General features: G+C 37.2%; 1 protein-coding gene across 4 annotated transcripts in view; it reads left to right on the top strand.

The window, feature by feature from the left end:
• LOC309636230 (solute carrier family 25 member 16) overlaps positions 1 to 17,443 on the top strand; it is an 88,733-nt gene that overhangs the window by 48,178 nt on the left and 23,112 nt on the right. For all 4 annotated transcript variants that reach the window (XR_014249318.1, XM_082408582.1, XM_082408584.1 and 1 more), the window contains exons 11-13: positions 2,367 to 2,512; positions 10,099 to 10,230; positions 14,364 to 14,583. Coding sequence is in view for 3 of the 4 variants with exons in the window: in XM_082408582.1 (XP_082264708.1) it covers positions 2,367 to 2,512; positions 10,099 to 10,230; positions 14,364 to 14,583 (498 nt within the window). In the remaining variant the exon portion in view is untranslated. The remainder of the gene's footprint in view (positions 1 to 2,366; positions 2,513 to 10,098; positions 10,231 to 14,363; positions 14,584 to 17,443) is intronic.

Below are 17,443 nucleotides of genomic sequence, written 5' to 3'. Positions count from 1 at the left end.
GTTTTATCTCTAATGTCTTTTATCAAATATTTTTTTTATTCAGTTCGTTTGTTAGCATCAATATCCAAACAATATTATGTTTGGTTGATATGTCTCATAGTTTCTTTTAATCTGTATTCTGCCTTACACCCACTCCCTTTGTTTCAGTGCCATTTCTTTTTTATCTTTTGGTTGCACTGCACGGCTTGTAGGATCTTAGTTCTCTGACCAGGGATTGAACACAGGCCCTCAGCAGTGAGAGCACGGAGTCCTAACCACTGGACCGCCAAGGAATTCCCAATGCCATTTATTTATTTATTTATTTATTATTTTTTTAAAAGAATTATTTATGTATTTATTTTTGGCTGTGTTGGGTCTTCGTTTCTGTGCGAGGGCTCTCTCTAGTTGCGGCGAGCGGGGGCCACTCTTCATCGCGGTGCGCGGGCCTCTCACTATCGCGGCCTCTCTTGTTGCGGAGCACAGGCTCCAGACACGCAGGCTCAGTAGTTGTGGCTCACGGGCCTAGTTGCTCCGCGGCATGTGGGATCTTCCCAGACCAGGGCTCGAACCCGTGTCCCCTGCATTGGCAGGCAGATTCTCAACCACTGCGCCACCAGGGAAGCCCCCAATGCCATTTATTTTTGAAGAACGTGAGTTTTATTTGTTGTTTCCTCTTCCTCCCAGGGTATTCTTTTAATTCTACAATTAGTCTCTATGTATGTAGAAAACCAAAAAATACAGCTAAGGGCTTCCCTGGTGGCGCAGTGGTTAGGAATCTGCCTGCCAATGCAGGGGACAGGGGTTCAGGCCCTGGGCCGGGAGGATCCCACATGCCGTGGAGCAACTAAGCCCGTGCGCTACAACTACTGAGCCTGCGCTCTAGAGCCCTTGAGCCACAACTACTGAGTCTGCATGCCACGACTACTGAAGCCCGCGCGCCTAGAGCCTGTGCTCCGCAACAAGAGAAGCCACCGCAATGAGAAGCCTGCGCCCCGCAACGAAGCGTAGCCCCCGCTCGCTGCAACTAGAGAGGTCCCGTGCATAGCAATGAAGACCCAGTGCAGCCAAAAAAAAAAAAAAAAAAAAATGCAGCTAAGCAAGAAGAGTAAAAGAAGGAAAAATACCTAAGTAGATTTTCTAATAGTCTTAGTTATCACTTATTTATAGTTTTTTTTTTTTAAAATCAGCTTTTTTCTTCAATTGTGGGGATACTATTAACTTCTCTTTTAACCACATGTTATAAAGCAGACCTGAATATTAATATTTTAAAAACCTTATTTTGAAATAATTTTAGACTCACATAGAACTTATAAAAAAAGTACAGAGAGTTCCCTGTAAATTAATTTTTAAAATTCCTGATGGGTGTCTTGGTGGACTTTTTCTTGTTTTTTGATAGTTTCAAGGGGACAGTCCAGACTAATAAAAGAGTTAATTGAAAACTACTGTTTCTTTTTGAGTGGCGAGAGTTTGTCAAAAATCTCTGCTGGGGACTTCCCTGGTGGCACAGTGGTTAAGAATCCACCTGCCAATGCAAGGGACACGGGTTCGAACCCTGGTCCGGGCGGATCCCACATGCTGCGGAGCAACTAAACCCGTGCGTCACAACTACTGAGCCTGTGCTCTAGAGCCCGCGAGCCACAGCTACTGAAGCCTGTGCGCCTAGAGCCCGTGCTCCGCAACAAGAGAAGCCCCCGCAATGAGGAGCGCACGTACTGCAACGAATAATAGCCCCCGCTTGCAGCAACTAGAGAAAGCCCACGCGCAACAACGAAGACCCAACACAGCCAAAAATAAATAAATAAATTAATTAATTAAAAAAAATAAATTTGAAAAAAAAAAATCTCTGCTGTAGAGAATTCCCTGGCTGTCCAGTGGTTAGGACTCAGCGCTTTAACTGCCGGGGCCTGGGTTCAGTCCCTGGTTGGGGAACTAAGATCCCACAGGTGTGTGGGGCAGCCAAAAAAAAAAAAACTCTGCTGTAAGTTTGTTTCATGTTTGAGTATTTTACTCACATGACTTTATGATCTATGTGTTTATTGACTTTTCTATGTGGGTTCATTATAAAGTGAAATTAGAGATGAATATGTTAAATATTTGAGACTGCATTGAACTTTTTCATATAAGTTATTTTAATTTTTTTCAAAATGGAAATATACTGATTTGAAAAAAATAACTTGTAAAATAATTCAGGTAATTCTAAATTGAAGAGAGTCAAAGTCATCTATAATTTCACTCGCCAGAAAAAAAAGTTGTTTCATATTTTGGCATTTGTCTCACCAGTGTACTTTGGCTATGGTGGTTCAATAGGTTAGGTAATAAATGTACGATCACATCTGTTGATACGTTGTGAAATAAGATGTTCGTATAATTTTTGTTTTTTTTGGTAGAGCTCTGATCCAGCCACACGCCAAATGCTGATTGGTACGGTTCTCCATGAAGTATTTCAAAAAGCAATAAGTGATAGTTTTGCCCCAGAAAAGCTACAAGAACTTGCTTTTCAAACTGTTCAAGAAATAAGGCATCTCAAGGAAATGTAAGTAGTTACGAGAGGAACTATAGATACAGTTTTGTTATATAACTTCTTTCCTAGCATCTATAAGGTATTTGGCTATTCGACTATTAAATATAGATCAGTATAATACTAGAATGCAGATTTCAGGGTTGTAGTATCCCACTGCAATTCTGTGAAGAGCTTCTGAAATTGCAGAACAGGAATTCTCTGGCTAAAAATATCTAAATATTCTCTATACGTGTAATAGACTCCACAGCTGCGCTCAGAGAGTGTGAACTTTTTGTTTTACTTCTAGAAACAGTGTGACATCCTGAAAATTGTATGGGGTTGGGAGTCAGATGAACCTCCTTTCAAATTCTAGCTTTGCCAATTTTATGATTGAACTAGTTACTGAAAGATTCTGAAAAGGGTGATAATACCTATTTTGCAGATGTTTTGTGACAATGGAGATAATGTATGTAAACCCACAAATGGCTAGTCATTGGCGTTTTATGAGTGGCTACCTGCAGAGGGATTGGCATACTCTCTCTCGATTTCTTTCTTGACTCCTTCTGCAGTCCATCTTTTTTTCACAGAAATTTTTTTATTAGTGGTGATTTTGCTTTCCAGACTAGTTGATACAAACCTACTTTTCCCAGATATAATTCTACATTTCACTGTTTAAATGAGAAAATGTGTTCCATAATTCTACACTTATTTACTAATGACATACAATCTATTGTCTTAAAAACATTTTAGAACCCTGCCCTATGTCAGGCACTGTGTTAAGTGCTTTTTAGCTATCTTATATAATCTGATAGCAACCTGTTATAAAGGAAGAAATGGAAGCACAGAGAAGTTGTCACTTGGTCACAACCACACAGCATGGCGTTCAGAATATGAATAGATATAATAAAGTTTTTGCTTAAGAGTTCTACTTATTGCTTTAGTTGCCACTTTGGTTTTCAAATTAAAAAAAAATTTTTTGTCACACCCTAACCAGGATCTGTTGTGTATTGTGTGGATCATTGCCCTGAAACAAAACACATCAAAACTTAGTGCCTTAAAATGACAAGCATCTAACCTGTTATCTCATAGTTTTTGTCAGTCAGGAATTTGGAAATAGTTCAGCTGGGTGGCTCTGGCTCAGGGTCTCCCATGTGGGCTGCATCTGAAGGCATGACCCGGGCAGGAGCATCTGCTTCCGTGATGACTCGCTCACATGTCTGTTGTGGCGAGGACTCAGTTCCTAGCTGGCTGTTGGCAGGAGGCCTCAGTTCCTTGCCACATGGGTTTCTCTAGGGGGCTGGCTGGTGTGTCCTGGGACACAATCTGCTTCCTTCAGATTGAAGGGTCCAAGAAAGAGAGCAGGAAGCCACAGTGCCTTTTATAACCTAGTCTCTGATTGCTACGATGTCACTTCTGCTTTTTTTATTCATTAAGTACTCATCACTAAGTCTAGCTCTCCCTTAACGGTAGAAGAATTAGGTACCATCTTTTGAAGGGGGTGTCAAAGGATTTGTGGACATATTTTAAACCACCACAGGTATTCAGGTATCAGGTAACCTGATCAGTCCAGAACCCAACGTGAATATAAGGATGAAAGAAAACAAGGATTTTGAGCAGCTTTGCTCAGAATTCATGTCCTTGTATTAAACCTTGTGCATGTTACGTAATGGAATGTCTCTTATGCCCTCAGCATCTGTTATTTTTCATTAATATCTAACAGTCTTATCTGGTTTCTAAGATGCGGGAGAAAGGTACCTTCATAGTCATATAATAGGAGAGCTGATAGCTTCATTACTGTATAGGAAAGGAGAAAGTTTTAAAAAATATAAGAACTATGAAGGTCAGAATTTTATTTTGTTGTTTTTTTTTTTTTTTTTTTGGCCGCACAGCACGGCTTCAGGAAACTTAGTTCCCTGACCAGGGATCGAACCCATGCCCCCTGCAGTGGAAGCACAGAGTCTTAACCACTGGACCACCAGGGAAGTCCCTTTAATTAATTTTTATTGGAGTATAGTTGCTTTACAGTGTTGTGTCAGGAATGTATTCTTAGCAGATCCTTGGGTATCACTGAATTATATATATATATTTTTTGAAATATAGTTGATTTACAATGTTGTGTTAGTTTCTGGTGTATAGCAAAGTGATTCAGTTATTTATACATATACATACATATATATTCTTTTTTTTAATTAGTTAACTAATTAATTTTTATTTTTGGCTGCGTTGGGTCTTCCTTGCTGCGCGTGGGCTTTCTCTAGTTGCAGCGAGCGGGGGCTGTAGGCACGCAGGCTTCAGTAGTTGTGGCACGTGGGCTCAGTAGTTGTGGCTCACGGGCTTAGTTGCTCCGTGGCATGTGGGATCTTCCCAGACCAGGGCTCGAACCTGTGTCCCCTGCATTGGCAGGCGGATTCTTAACCACTGAGCCACTAGGGAAGTCCCTATATATTCTTTTTCATATTCTTTTCCATTATGGTTTATTACAGGATAGTGAATAGAGTTCCCTGTGCTATACAGTAGGACCTTGTTTATCTATTTTATATATAATAGTTTGTATCTGCTAAATCCAAACTTCTAATTTATCCCCGCCCCCCTGCCCCCGCTTCCCCTTTGGTAATCATAAGTTTGTTTTCTACGTTTGTGAGTCTCTGTTTTCTAAATAAGTTCATTTCTATCATATTTTAGATTCCACATATAAGTGATATCATATGATAGTTGTCTTTCTCTGACTTCACTTAGTATGGTAATCTCCATCCATTTTGCTGCATTATTTTTTTTTTTATCATGATATCCTAAGTCATTAAGGGAAAATATGTGTTTCATTTCAGTTATGAAAATACTAATTCTCTCATGAATCTTGTCCAAACCTGTTCAAAAGGATCCTTTTAAAATTCCCAGAGCCTAAAAATAACAGATCCAAAGTTCTTTCCTGCCCTCTCTCATAGGCCCTTCTACTTTATTACAGATCTTAGAACAGATTTTTACCTGTTCATGCTCTGTCCTCTCATTATATCTATAAAAGTCTAGGCTTGAAGATGCCAAACCCTAAGTATCTCTGGAGTCTCAGGAAAGAGCAGGTGGTTACATGTCATTTTGCTGTGATTTGGCTCGAAATTAAAAAGGCAGAATTTAAATGCAGAAGACTTTAAATAACCAGTGTGGACTGGTTTGGAAACTTAGAAGAGTCCTGGTCTGTAAAAAGTAAAACACTAGGAAGAATCTGCCTAAGGAGATGGTGACAATGAAGAATGGTTCCAGGATGGTTCGCGAAGGTTATTTAGGAAAAAGATTACCCAGTTGTGCAGGGTTTTTTTTTTTAATAGTAAATTATTATTTCTAAATAGGTTATAAATTCACATACACCATGTGTTGTTGTAATAGTACAAGAGGGTATACAGTGATATTAAGTCCTTTCTACCCCTGCATCCCTGGTCAGTCACTACCTAGCTCCAGAGGCAACTTCTGTTATCAGTTTCTTGTATGTCCTTCCACAGAGATTTCAAATATTTACATGTGATTGTGTGTGTGATTATTTATGTTTATATATTATTTGTTATATAAATGGTAGCATACCATACACATTATTGTATATAAATATTAAATCTTGGGAGTTCCCTGGTGGTCCAGTGGTTAGGATTCAGTGCTTTCACTGCCATGGACCCGGGTTCAGTCCCTGGTCAAGGAACTAAGATTCTACAAGTCGGGCAACGTGGGCAAAAAAAAAAAAAACTTGGTGATTATTCCATATTAGTACTGATTGAGCTATGTCATTTTGAATTAAGAGTGGCAAAATGTTTCATTGTATGGATGTACAATAATTTATTTAAGAGCCCCTGGCATTTCAGTCTTTGCTTTTATTAGCAACGCTGTAATAAATACCTTTGTACATTTTAATTTTAATGGCTGTGCAGGCATATATCTGGGCTCAATACTTAGAAGTGGAATTGTCGGACCAGAGGATATTTACATTTAAACATTTTAAAAATCTTTAAAAAAAATTTTTTTATTGAAGTATAGTTGATTTACAATGTTGTATTATTTTCTGCTGTACAGCAAAGTGACTCAGTTATACATATATATATATTTTTTTATATCCTTTTCCATTATGGTTTATCACAGGATATCGAATATAGTACTATACAGTTGGACCTTGTTGTTTATCCATTTTATAAGAGTTTACGTCAACCTCCCACTCCATCCTTCCCCCAACCTGCTCCCCTTGGCAACCACAAGTCTATTCTCTATGTTTGTGAGTTTGTTTCTGTTTTGTAGATAGGTTCATTTATGTCATAATTTAGATTCCACTTATAAGCGATATCATATGGCATTTGTCTCTTTCTGATTTACCTCTCTTAGTATGATAATCTCTAGTTGCATCCATGTTGCCGCAAATGGCATTATTTCATTCTTTTTTATGGCTGAGTAGTATTCCATTGTATATATGTACCACATCTTTATCCATTCATCTGTCGATGGACATTTAGGTTGTTTTCATGTCTTGGCTATTGTGAGTAGTGCTGCTATGAACATAGGGGTGTATCTTTTTGTTAAAAAATCTTTTTATTTGAAAATAATTTTAAATTTAGAGAAAAGTTGCAAGAGTAGTACAAAGAACATCCGTACAGTCTTTACTCAGATTTACCTGTTGTGTGTGTGTTTTTCTAAACCGCTGGAGATTAAGTTGTATATGTGTTTTTTTGACCTTTAAATACTTAAATGTGTATTTCCTAAGAATAAGGATTTTCTCTTATGTAACCACAGAACAGTTATCAACTTCAGGAAATTTAACATTGTTATAATACTTGTGTCTGATCTACTGTCCACATTTCAGTTTTGTCCAGTAATGTTCTTTGTAGCATTTCTTTCCCTCCAGGACAGGATACGGTCTGGATACATTTAAAGTTTTGATATATATTGTCAAATTGCTCTATGTAGACATTGTCCTGTTTCTTTCTTCCATTCATTGTTTTCCAGTTTTGTTGAGATATCATTGACATATAACATTGTATTAGTTTAAGGTATACAACTTAATGATATAATATGTGTGTATATTGCAGAATTCATTTTGCATTTCTGTAGGCAATATATAGGTCCTTGTTTCCCCCACGTCCTCACCTATATCATCTTTCATCCACTGGAAGTTTTCCAGATTTCAAACAGCCTTTTTCAGACAAACACCCTTTGCCTTATGTGGGCTGATTGTGTTTCTGTAGGTCATTCGGGGCACTTTGGTGTCAGCAGTTGCTCCCTGGTTTGAGATACTTCAGCTTTGCCTTCAACCTGAAGTTGTTTATTGCTCAGGACAAGCAATTTTGGCAGAGCTAGGGTTGCTAATTTTGTCTTCCCTGCTGAACTGGCTCTCCTAGAGGACTGATAGGGCTCTGCTTTCTTAGTTCTGATAAGCCAGAGGTAGCAGAAACCTAGGAAAGTAGGAGCTTATTAAATTTGGTATTAGAAATGTTACAGAGTTATTATATGGTAAATCTGTAGTGTTCTGGAGCCTCAGATTTTGATGAATATGTTGTTGAATATTGTGCTATCTTCAGAAGGTGAGAAAAATGGTAAGTTGTGTTTTTTGAAAGGAGTTTGCAGATTGTTGGAGGCTATACCAGTACTCAGGTGAACTCAGGCCTGCAGGGAGAAAATTATGGCAGTAAATTATTAAAACACAGTGTAGAAGGGAGCATAGGGATTAAGAACTTAGGTTCCCAAGCTAGAGCTATGTGTCCTTTGGAAGTAACTTCTGAGCTTCAGTTTCCTCAGCTCTAAAGTGGGGTGGCAATAATAGTATCTCATAGAGATGTAATGAGGGTTGAAAGTGTTCATGTTAAGCACCTAGAATAGTACCTGGCCTAGAGTCAGCATTATATGAGTATTCACTGTTATTATCTTCATACCTTATTGAGTTCTTATCATAAGCCAAGTACTAATACTTTACATAGGCTGTTTTACTTAATCATCAAATTAACTGTGTGGTAGTTATCAACTCACCTTACAGATGAGGAAACTGAGGCTCAGTTAACAGTGAATCGCCCAAAGTTACACATCTAATAAAGAGTTAGGATTCAAACCTAGGTGTGATCTGACAGAAACACGTGTGCTCTTAACACCCCAGAGTAGTTATTAAGATTGTGATGCTTAAACATGCAGAAGGAGCTGGGAGAACCATCCTGGGAAGGGGACAGCAGTTTTCAAAACTTTTTGGTCTCAGGACCATGTTACACTAAAAAAATTATTGAGGACCCTAAGGAGCTTTTGTTTATGTGGGTTATATCTATAGATAATTACTGTACTAGAAATGAAAATTGAGACAATTTTAAAATGTTTATTGGTTAATTTTAAAATAACAGTAACAATCCATTCCATGTTAACATAAACAACAGTCTAATGAAAAATAACTGTTTTTGAAAAAATATGTAATGAGACAAGTGGCATTGTTTTACATTTCTGCAGATGTTTTAATTTTATCACTTAATACAAGACACCTGTATATATAAAATAGATAACTAATAAGGACCTACTATACAGCACAGGGAACTCTCCTCAATACTCTGTAATGGCCTATATGGGAAAAGAATCTAAAAAGAGTAGATATATGTATATGTATAACTGATTCACTTTGCTGTACACCTGAAACTAACACAGCATTGTAAATCAACTATACTCCAATAAAAAAAAAAAAAAGGCATCTGGTTTCTTATATCTGCTTCTTCATTCTCTATATTGCTATATTGTATGTGTGTATGTGGACTCAGAAATCTCCACTGTGTACTCATGAGAAAACAAGAGCAAAAAAGGCAAGTAATGTTGTAGTATTATTATGACATAGTTTTGACCTTGTGGGCACCCTGAAAAACTGAGACTAGATTCTGGTAGTCTTTGCTGACTTCTGACTGAAGTTAACATTCCTATAGATTGTCCTTTGATTCGGTAAGGCTGATGTGACTTTTCTGTTCCTACAGTCTTTTTTCCTCTTACTTTTCTACTTTCCATTGATGGGTTTCAAGAGCAACATCTTCTACGGTTTCTTTTTTATCCCAAAAGTGTAACTTGAGACCTATTAGACCTGAGATGATAGGAATTGGAGCAGATCTGAAATTTGATGTCATGTCACTTATTTGGATTTTTTTGTGTGTGGTAAAATACACATAGCATTAAAATCACAATCTTAACCACTTTTAAGGGTACAGTTAAGTGACATTAAGTACATTGACATTGTTGTGCAAACACTACCATCATCCACCTCCAGAACTTTTTTTATCTTCCCAGACTGAAACTTTATATCCATTAAACAACTCCCCCTTCCCTCAGTCCCTGGCAGTCACCATTCTTTCTGTCTCCATGAATTTGACTATTCTAGGTACCTCACGTAAGCGGTCATGCAGTATTTGTCCTTTTGTTGTTGGCTTATTTAGTCTGATGTCCTCAAGGTTCATCTGTGTTGTAGCATGTATCAGAATTTCCTTCCTTTCCAAGGCTGAATAATATTCCATTGTATATACCAAATTTTATTTATCCATTCATTAGTTGATGGCCACTTGGGTTGCTTATTTGAATGTTTTTTTCCTTGTTTACTTTTTTCATATTTAAGCTTTCATATTTAATATCTCTTACTTTGGTAGGTACCGCCTAAATCTGAATCAAGATGAAATAAAACAAGAAGTAGAGGAGTATCTTCCTTCATTTTCTAAATGGGCTGGAGATTTCATGCATAAACATACTTCAACTGACTTCCCTCAGATGCAGCTCTCTCTGTAAGAAACCCATTTTGTTTACATGGTGTTCGTATCTTTAGACCAGGATCTTATTCAAGATGTTGAATTAAAGCTTTTTAGAGGTCAAGTTATGACAGCTAGCCTTTTTATTTGCTTACTTTATAAATTACAGTCCGGAGTATAATTCTTGGACAAAAAAAAAAATCTAATGGTTAGAAAATTCTATTTTCACTATAGTAAAATTTAAAATTTTTGGATGTAGATATGGTTTTTTAATAAAATCTTCTGTTTATAAATATTCGGGGGGGCTGTCCTAATTTCATATATATTTCTCTGTGTTACTATCATATGGACTGTCTCATGTGTTGATTGCCATGGATTTGTGCTGTATGTTTATTTATTTTTATTTATTTATTTTAAATTTATTTATTTATTTATTTATTTTTGGCTGTGTTGGGTCTTCGTTGCTGTGCGCGGGCTTTCTCTAGTTGCAGTGAGCGGGGGCTACTCTCCGTTGTGGTGTGTGGGCTTCTCATTGTCGTGGCTTCTCTTGTTGCGGAGCATGGGCTCTAGGCGTGCAAGCTTCAATAGTTGTGGCACGTGGGCTCAGTAGTTGTGGCTTGCGGGCTCTAGAGCTCAGGCTCAGTAGTTGTGGCTCACGGGCTTAGTTGCTCCGCGGAATATGGGATCTTCCAGGGCCAGCGCTTGAACCCGTGTCCCTGCATTGGCAGGCGGATTCTAACCACTGCGCCACCAGGGAAGTCCCCCTAATTATTTCTTTATCCTTGTTTACCTTCCCTCCCTACCTTTCTTTCCTCCCTTATTATTTCTTTTGGAGTCATTTAAATTTGCTTGAGATTTAAAATTGTGGATATCCATTTCTGTGCTTGTTTTATCTTTTTTTTTTTTTTTTGTCTTGCCCATGGCTTGCGGGATCTTAGTTCCCTGGCCAGGGATTGAACCCGGGGCCACAGCAATGAATGCGCCAAGTCCTAACCACTGGACCACCAGGGAATTCCTTATGGTTGTTTTAGATACTAGCTTTTCTTTCACTGTTGTTTTAGCATTTTGTTTGCATGATTTTCTCTTTTGGCTAAAATTTACTTATTGTTTTTGCAGTTAATAAGCTGCCATATTCTCACAAACTTATGGACTTATCTATTCAGCAAACATGTATTACATGCTGCATCTGTGCCCAGGATTGTTCTAGGTGTTACAGGGAGACTAAAACCCTCCAGGAACTCATTGTATTGGTGGTAGTTGAAAATGTAGAAGTGGAGGGGATTGCTGAGAGAGAACAGCAATCTGCTGAGGGCAGCAGAAGAGGCATAGAACCCTGGGAGGTAACCGTGTCTAAGGACAGAGGGAGAGGGTGGAATCCATTGAAGGAGGCTTGGAGTGGACCAGCAAGGGATTTGGTAGCTTGGAAGAAGTTATCATGGAAGCCTAGGAAAGTCTGGGATTCAGAATCATCTTTGACCTGAAGGGGATTTTTGAGATTTCAGTCTTAGATTTCCAGTAAGGAAATTGAGGTCCAGTGAGGTGGTGTGACTTGTCCAGGTTTTATGTGAAAAACCGGTGGTAGAGCAGAGTCTAGAATAAGGAATTTCTTGATTTCCAGCTTGGTGTTCTCACCTCTGTAGCTTGGTGTAAGACTCTTCTTTGTTTCAGTTATTTCTGATGGGGTTTTATGTGTCTGTCTGTGCAGGAGGCGCTTCTCTGTACTTTACTTTGCATCGTTTCCCCAGCAGCCTATAGCTAGTCTTTAAAAGAAACAACAAAACTTTAGACTTTAGAGCAGAGAATGAGACCTTTAAAAGCCATTTAAAGACAGAACCTTTCTCACCCATAAGTAGTAAATGTGTATTTTCTTAATCTTCATGACCTCTTATATTCTCTATCAGGTGACTCTCAAAGGAGTTTTACAGCATTATGTTGATGAAAATCATAGAAGTTAAAGTACCTGTCATTTGTTCTACAGATCTAAGTCTAAAACCACATTACTTCTATTTCTAGGGGAAAGAATTTTAATAGTAATGTTAGAAGTTTCATTACCTATCTTCTAAGTATACATCTGACATATTTAATGAAGTTTGCTTTATTTCATATATTTAAATACATGTCATGATAAGATAACATCCATCAGAGAAAACAGATTAATATTTAAGAAATTTCTGATAAGTTGTGGCTTCCCTGAATTCCTCTATTGTCCTCTTCAAAGATTGCAGAAGTATATGTATATTCCTGGAGATTATATTTGAAGCATCCTGAAAAAGTTTTTAAAAAATTACCAAAGATAGCATTCTTCTTCTTAGAAAATATTCTCATTTGTTAAGAAATAGCTGCTGATCTAAATAACATGAAATTAGCAAAACAAGTCAACTAAATCATGTATTCTGACAGCCAGAATTCTTATACTTTTTGAATCTTGATTTTTATATGGTATAAAATGTTTTATTACTAGAAAATTTATCCTTTTCATTTAAGATTTACATTACATTTAGTATTTTATATGGCTTTGAGTATAAAATAGGATTAATAAATAAAAGACTGTTCCTATCTGACCTTTCTTCTGCAGAATAACTTACTGCTTTGAAAATGAGTAAATCTTAGATAAGAGAAGTGCAAGAGGCTTTAAAAGTTATTTTCATCTCTTCTAACTCCTTTGACATTCATAAATTCCTTTTTTCCTCCTTCCTGTGCTCTTGGCTTATTTAACAGGTAAGATACTAAAATCAGAACCTCTTTTTTTTTTTTTTTTTTTTTTTAATGTGGGATCTTCCCGGACCAGGGCTCGAACCCGTGTCCCCTGCATTAGCAGGTGGATTCTTAACCACTGCGCCACCAGGGAAGCCCAGAACCTCTTTTGTAATATAAAACAATGTTGAGTACTTAGTTTTAAATATTGATAGTGGCAGAGATGGATTCATTTAATGATTAAGTAAAGGATACAATGAGTAAGTGCAGGAGCACCTGAGCTTCTCTGAGGGTTGTCGTGGGGTTGGGGGTAGGGATGAAGCGCTGGGTGATCAGGGCCCACACAGCATAGATAGTGGGAAGAGACAGCTCGTTCTTACTCAGGTTAATATGGTGTTACATGGAGAAACACATCCCTTGTTACCGAGGGTGCAACCACGTGCAAGCCATTATATGTTAATCTGTGTTATAATTGTACATCAGAATATTCAGACTGTCATAGTGGCTCCAGCAGTCCAAGGAGTGAGACTTTTGCAGTAATATAGACAGACTTGAGGAAATAAAGGCCTGAGTTAGGAAGATTATTGTGGGAATGAACTGAAAGGGACAGACGATAAATATTAAGAAAATTTAAATTATATGAGTTAGCAGCCACAAAAAGGAATGAAATTGGGTCATTTGTAGAGACGTGGATGGACCTAGAGAGTGTCATACAGAGTGAAGTAAGTCAGAAAGAGAAAAACAAATATTGTATATTAACGCATACATGTGGAATCTAGAAAAATGGTACAGATGATCTTATATGCAAAGCAGAAATAGAGCCACAGACGTAGAGAAGAAATGTATGGACACCAAGGGGGAAAGGGGTGGGGTGGGAGGAATTGGGAGACTGGGATTAACACATATACATTATTCATACTGTGTATAAAATAGACAACTGATGGGAACATACTGTATAGCACAGGGAACTCCACCTAATGCACGTGGTAACCGAAATGGGAAAGAAGTCCAAAAGGGAGGGGATATCTGTATGTATATGGATGATTCATTTTGTTGTGCAGTGGAGGCTAGCACAGCATTGTAAAGCAACGATACTCCAGTAAAAATTAATAATAAATAAATAAATAAATTATGAGTTAGAACTGATAGGATTCAAACTTGACTGTGCATCAGAATCACTTGGAGAGTTTGTTAAACAAATTCTGGGCCTCACCTGTTGGTCTGGAATGGGGCCTGAGAATTTGCATTTATGGCAGATTCCCTGGGTGGTACTGATGCTACTCATCCAGGAAGCATACTTTGAGAATCACTGCCATAAATGTCTGTAGACTCTTTCCCATCCCCACATTCCGTGCGTGCAGTAGAGAGTCAATGCCAGCATATAAGAAATGAGCTAAGTGTTCTAATTCAATTCAATTAAGTATTTTAGTTAAATATTTCTAATTAATTAAATATTCTTATGTTTTGTTTTTTAGGCCAAGTGATGGTAGTAACGGTAATTCAACATGTAATATCGAAGTTATAAACTCACTGGATATTGAAGAAAGCATTTGGTCTCCTAGGTTTGGATTGAAGGGCAAAATAGATGTTACAGTTGGCGTGAAGATACATCGAGGATGTAAAACGAAATATAAGATAATGCCACTGGAACTTAAAACTGGCAAAGAATCAAATTCTATTGAACACCGTAGTCAGGTATAAATATTAATAAGAAAATTATGAGTGTGTAATAATTTAAATTTTTTTAATATGTTTGAAAAGTAGTTGCTTTATATATTTTGATTTAATTCAGGTAATTTTTAATTTAACCCAGCATTTCCTAAACCTAATTTACCACAGAGCTACTGTTTTCATGTAACATCTACATAGGATACTCTTTAGGAAACAGCAGTGTAAATTTATTCTTTTACTTCTGACCTTTAATCCGATTATGTTGATTTTTCTTTTAAAGGTCCCATTGTTCTTTTTTAAAAAAAAAATTTATTTATTTATTTTGGCTGCACTGGGTCTTAGTTGCGGCACGTGGGATCTTCATTGCAGCATGTCTAGTTGCGGCATGCGGGCTTCCTAGTTGTGGCATACATGTGGCATCTAGTTCCCCGACCAGGGATTGAACCTGGGCCCCCTTTGTTGGGAGCGCGGAGTCTTACCCACTGGACCACCAGGGAAGTCCCAATATATTGATTTTTATTTAAAATGAAATATAGAACTGTATCTTACCATTAAGTTAAATTCAAGTTTTCTTAATCATCTTCTCCTTGGTAAATATGTCTTCTGTTGTCCTTCAAAATGACCTGAAATTTATATTAATTATAGTGCGTTAACAAAGTAATTAACATAAAGTTCTATTTTTTCTAATTATTTCCATTCCCTCTGCCAACCTCCACATTGGCAGTCTATGGTATGTTCTAGACACTTTTATTTTTTTTTTTTAATTTATTTTATTTTATTTTGGCTGTACCCGTGGCACGTGGGATCTTAGTTCCCACACCAGGGCTCAAACCTGAGCCCCCTGCAGTGGAAGCGTGGTGTCTCAACCACTGGACCACGAGGGAAGTCCCCTAGACACTTTTAAATAAGCAAAGATAAAACTAAAAGTAGTAACATTATTGTATTTTTATGGTATAATAAGTATTAAAGGAATAAATAATATAACAAATAACATAGCATTTGTAATATAACTTAAATTTCCTTTTGCCCATGGAATTTCACACTTTATTTCAGCAGACTTTATGTAAAATAGGTTCAGATTCAAAGTACTGAATCGTATAATCAGGGATTAACAAGATCTTCCCTTATTAAATCTTTCTTGCCATTCTTAATTGTGTACCAAACACCAAAGGTTCTCACAAAAGCTTTTCCATTTGGGAATGAAAAATAGGGTAACCTTGTTGTTTCACCTATCATTGGGTTTTACAGATACTGGAGGTAGAGGAAAAATTAGGCTTCCCCTATCAGAAGACTTGAATTTTTCACTTTGGTAAAACAGAAATGGCTGAAGTTATGAACAAAGACTTGGCTAGATTAAAGCCTTCTTGAGAAAGGAAAATCATGCCTAGATAGAAGAAAATCTATTTTTTAAATTTTTTATTTTATTTATTTATTTTTGGCTGCATTGGGTCTTCATTGCTGCGCGCCGGCTTTCTCTAGTTGCGTCGACAGGCTTCTCATTGCAGTGGCTTCTCTTGTTGTGGAGCACGGGCTCTAGGCACGCAGGCTTCAGTAGTTGTGGTGCATGGGCTCAGTAGCTGTGGCTCGCGGGCCCTAGAATGCAGGCTCAGTAGTTGTAGTGCCTGGGCTTAGTTGCTCTGCAGCATGTGGGATCTTCCCGGACCAGGGCTCGAACCCATGTCCCCTGAATTGGCAGGCGGATTCTTAACCGCTGCGCCACCAGGGAAGCCCAAGAAAAGCCATTTTTGAAGTCAAAGATTTGAAGAAATGTGTTTTGTGTACATGAGGCTGAAAATTTTTACTTGTGTTTTTAAGGACAAGTTTGTTTGAAATCACTTCTGAGTGCTAAAAGGAAGAGAAATACAAAAGCATTTCAGCATCTAAAGTGGTCTAGATTTAAAGACCTTTCTTCTAAGGCCACTGCTCTAAATTATAGTGCCTTCAAGGCAAAGAATATTACTGTATTTAATTTTGTTCAGTTGGAACTTTTATCTTTGCAAGAAGAGAAGCTGCAAGAAGAACTTTTAAGAATACAGTGGTGTTTATCATATTTAAAAACAGGAAAAATGATTTGGGCAAGGCTCAAACAAATATATTAGAGTGCATATTGCATATTCATTGTGCAAGAAACAAGGAGATATTGAAAGAATAATTATAGTCATTCATTGAGATATATAGATAGATAGATAGATATTATGGATGAGGAAAGACATAAATTTCCCCTTTTAGGAAATTTTTTTTTTTTTTGCTTCAAATTAAAACTTTAATGAATATAATTACTAGTGCATAAGCAAAAGAATATTAAATCCAGGTATAATTTTTCATTAAAGGTTTTAAATCACTTCCTTTTTTTTGTTATGTATATGTATATTTTTTAACATCTTTATTGTAGTATAATTGCTTTACATTGTTGTGTTAGTTTCTGCTGTATAACAAAGTGAATCAGCTATATGTATACATATACCTTTTAGGAGATTTGACTTCTCACTTTGGTAATACAGAAAAAGCTTATGTTATAAACTAACTTCAGTTAAGGAAGATCTTTATTTTATAAATGGATTGTGTTCTAAAAATTCATTTCTAAGTCAGTAATGTGACATTAGAAACATTTTCTTGTTTTTTTTTTTTTTTGGCTGTGCTGTGTGGCATGTGGGATCTCTGTTCCCTGATCAGGGATCAAACCGGTGCCCCTTGCATTGGGAGTGTGGAGTCTTAACCAGTGGACCACCAGGGAAGTCCCTCTGAAACACATTTTCTAAAGGAAAAATATTATATGGAGCTGTGATCTCTAAACCAGCTCACAGAAACCTATTTCACTTGTGATATAGTTGGATTATAACAGTGTTGTAAAATTTCAGTCTGTCTTCCTTTTATCATAATATGA

The sequence above is a fragment of the Balaenoptera borealis genome, assembly GCF_965194805.1.
Source record: "Balaenoptera borealis genome assembly, chromosome: 10".
In the NCBI taxonomy this organism is placed as follows: Eukaryota; Metazoa; Chordata; class Mammalia; order Artiodactyla; family Balaenopteridae; genus Balaenoptera; species Balaenoptera borealis.
Note: the sequence above shows the minus strand (reverse complement) of the source record. Positions and strands in the feature narration are given on the sequence as shown.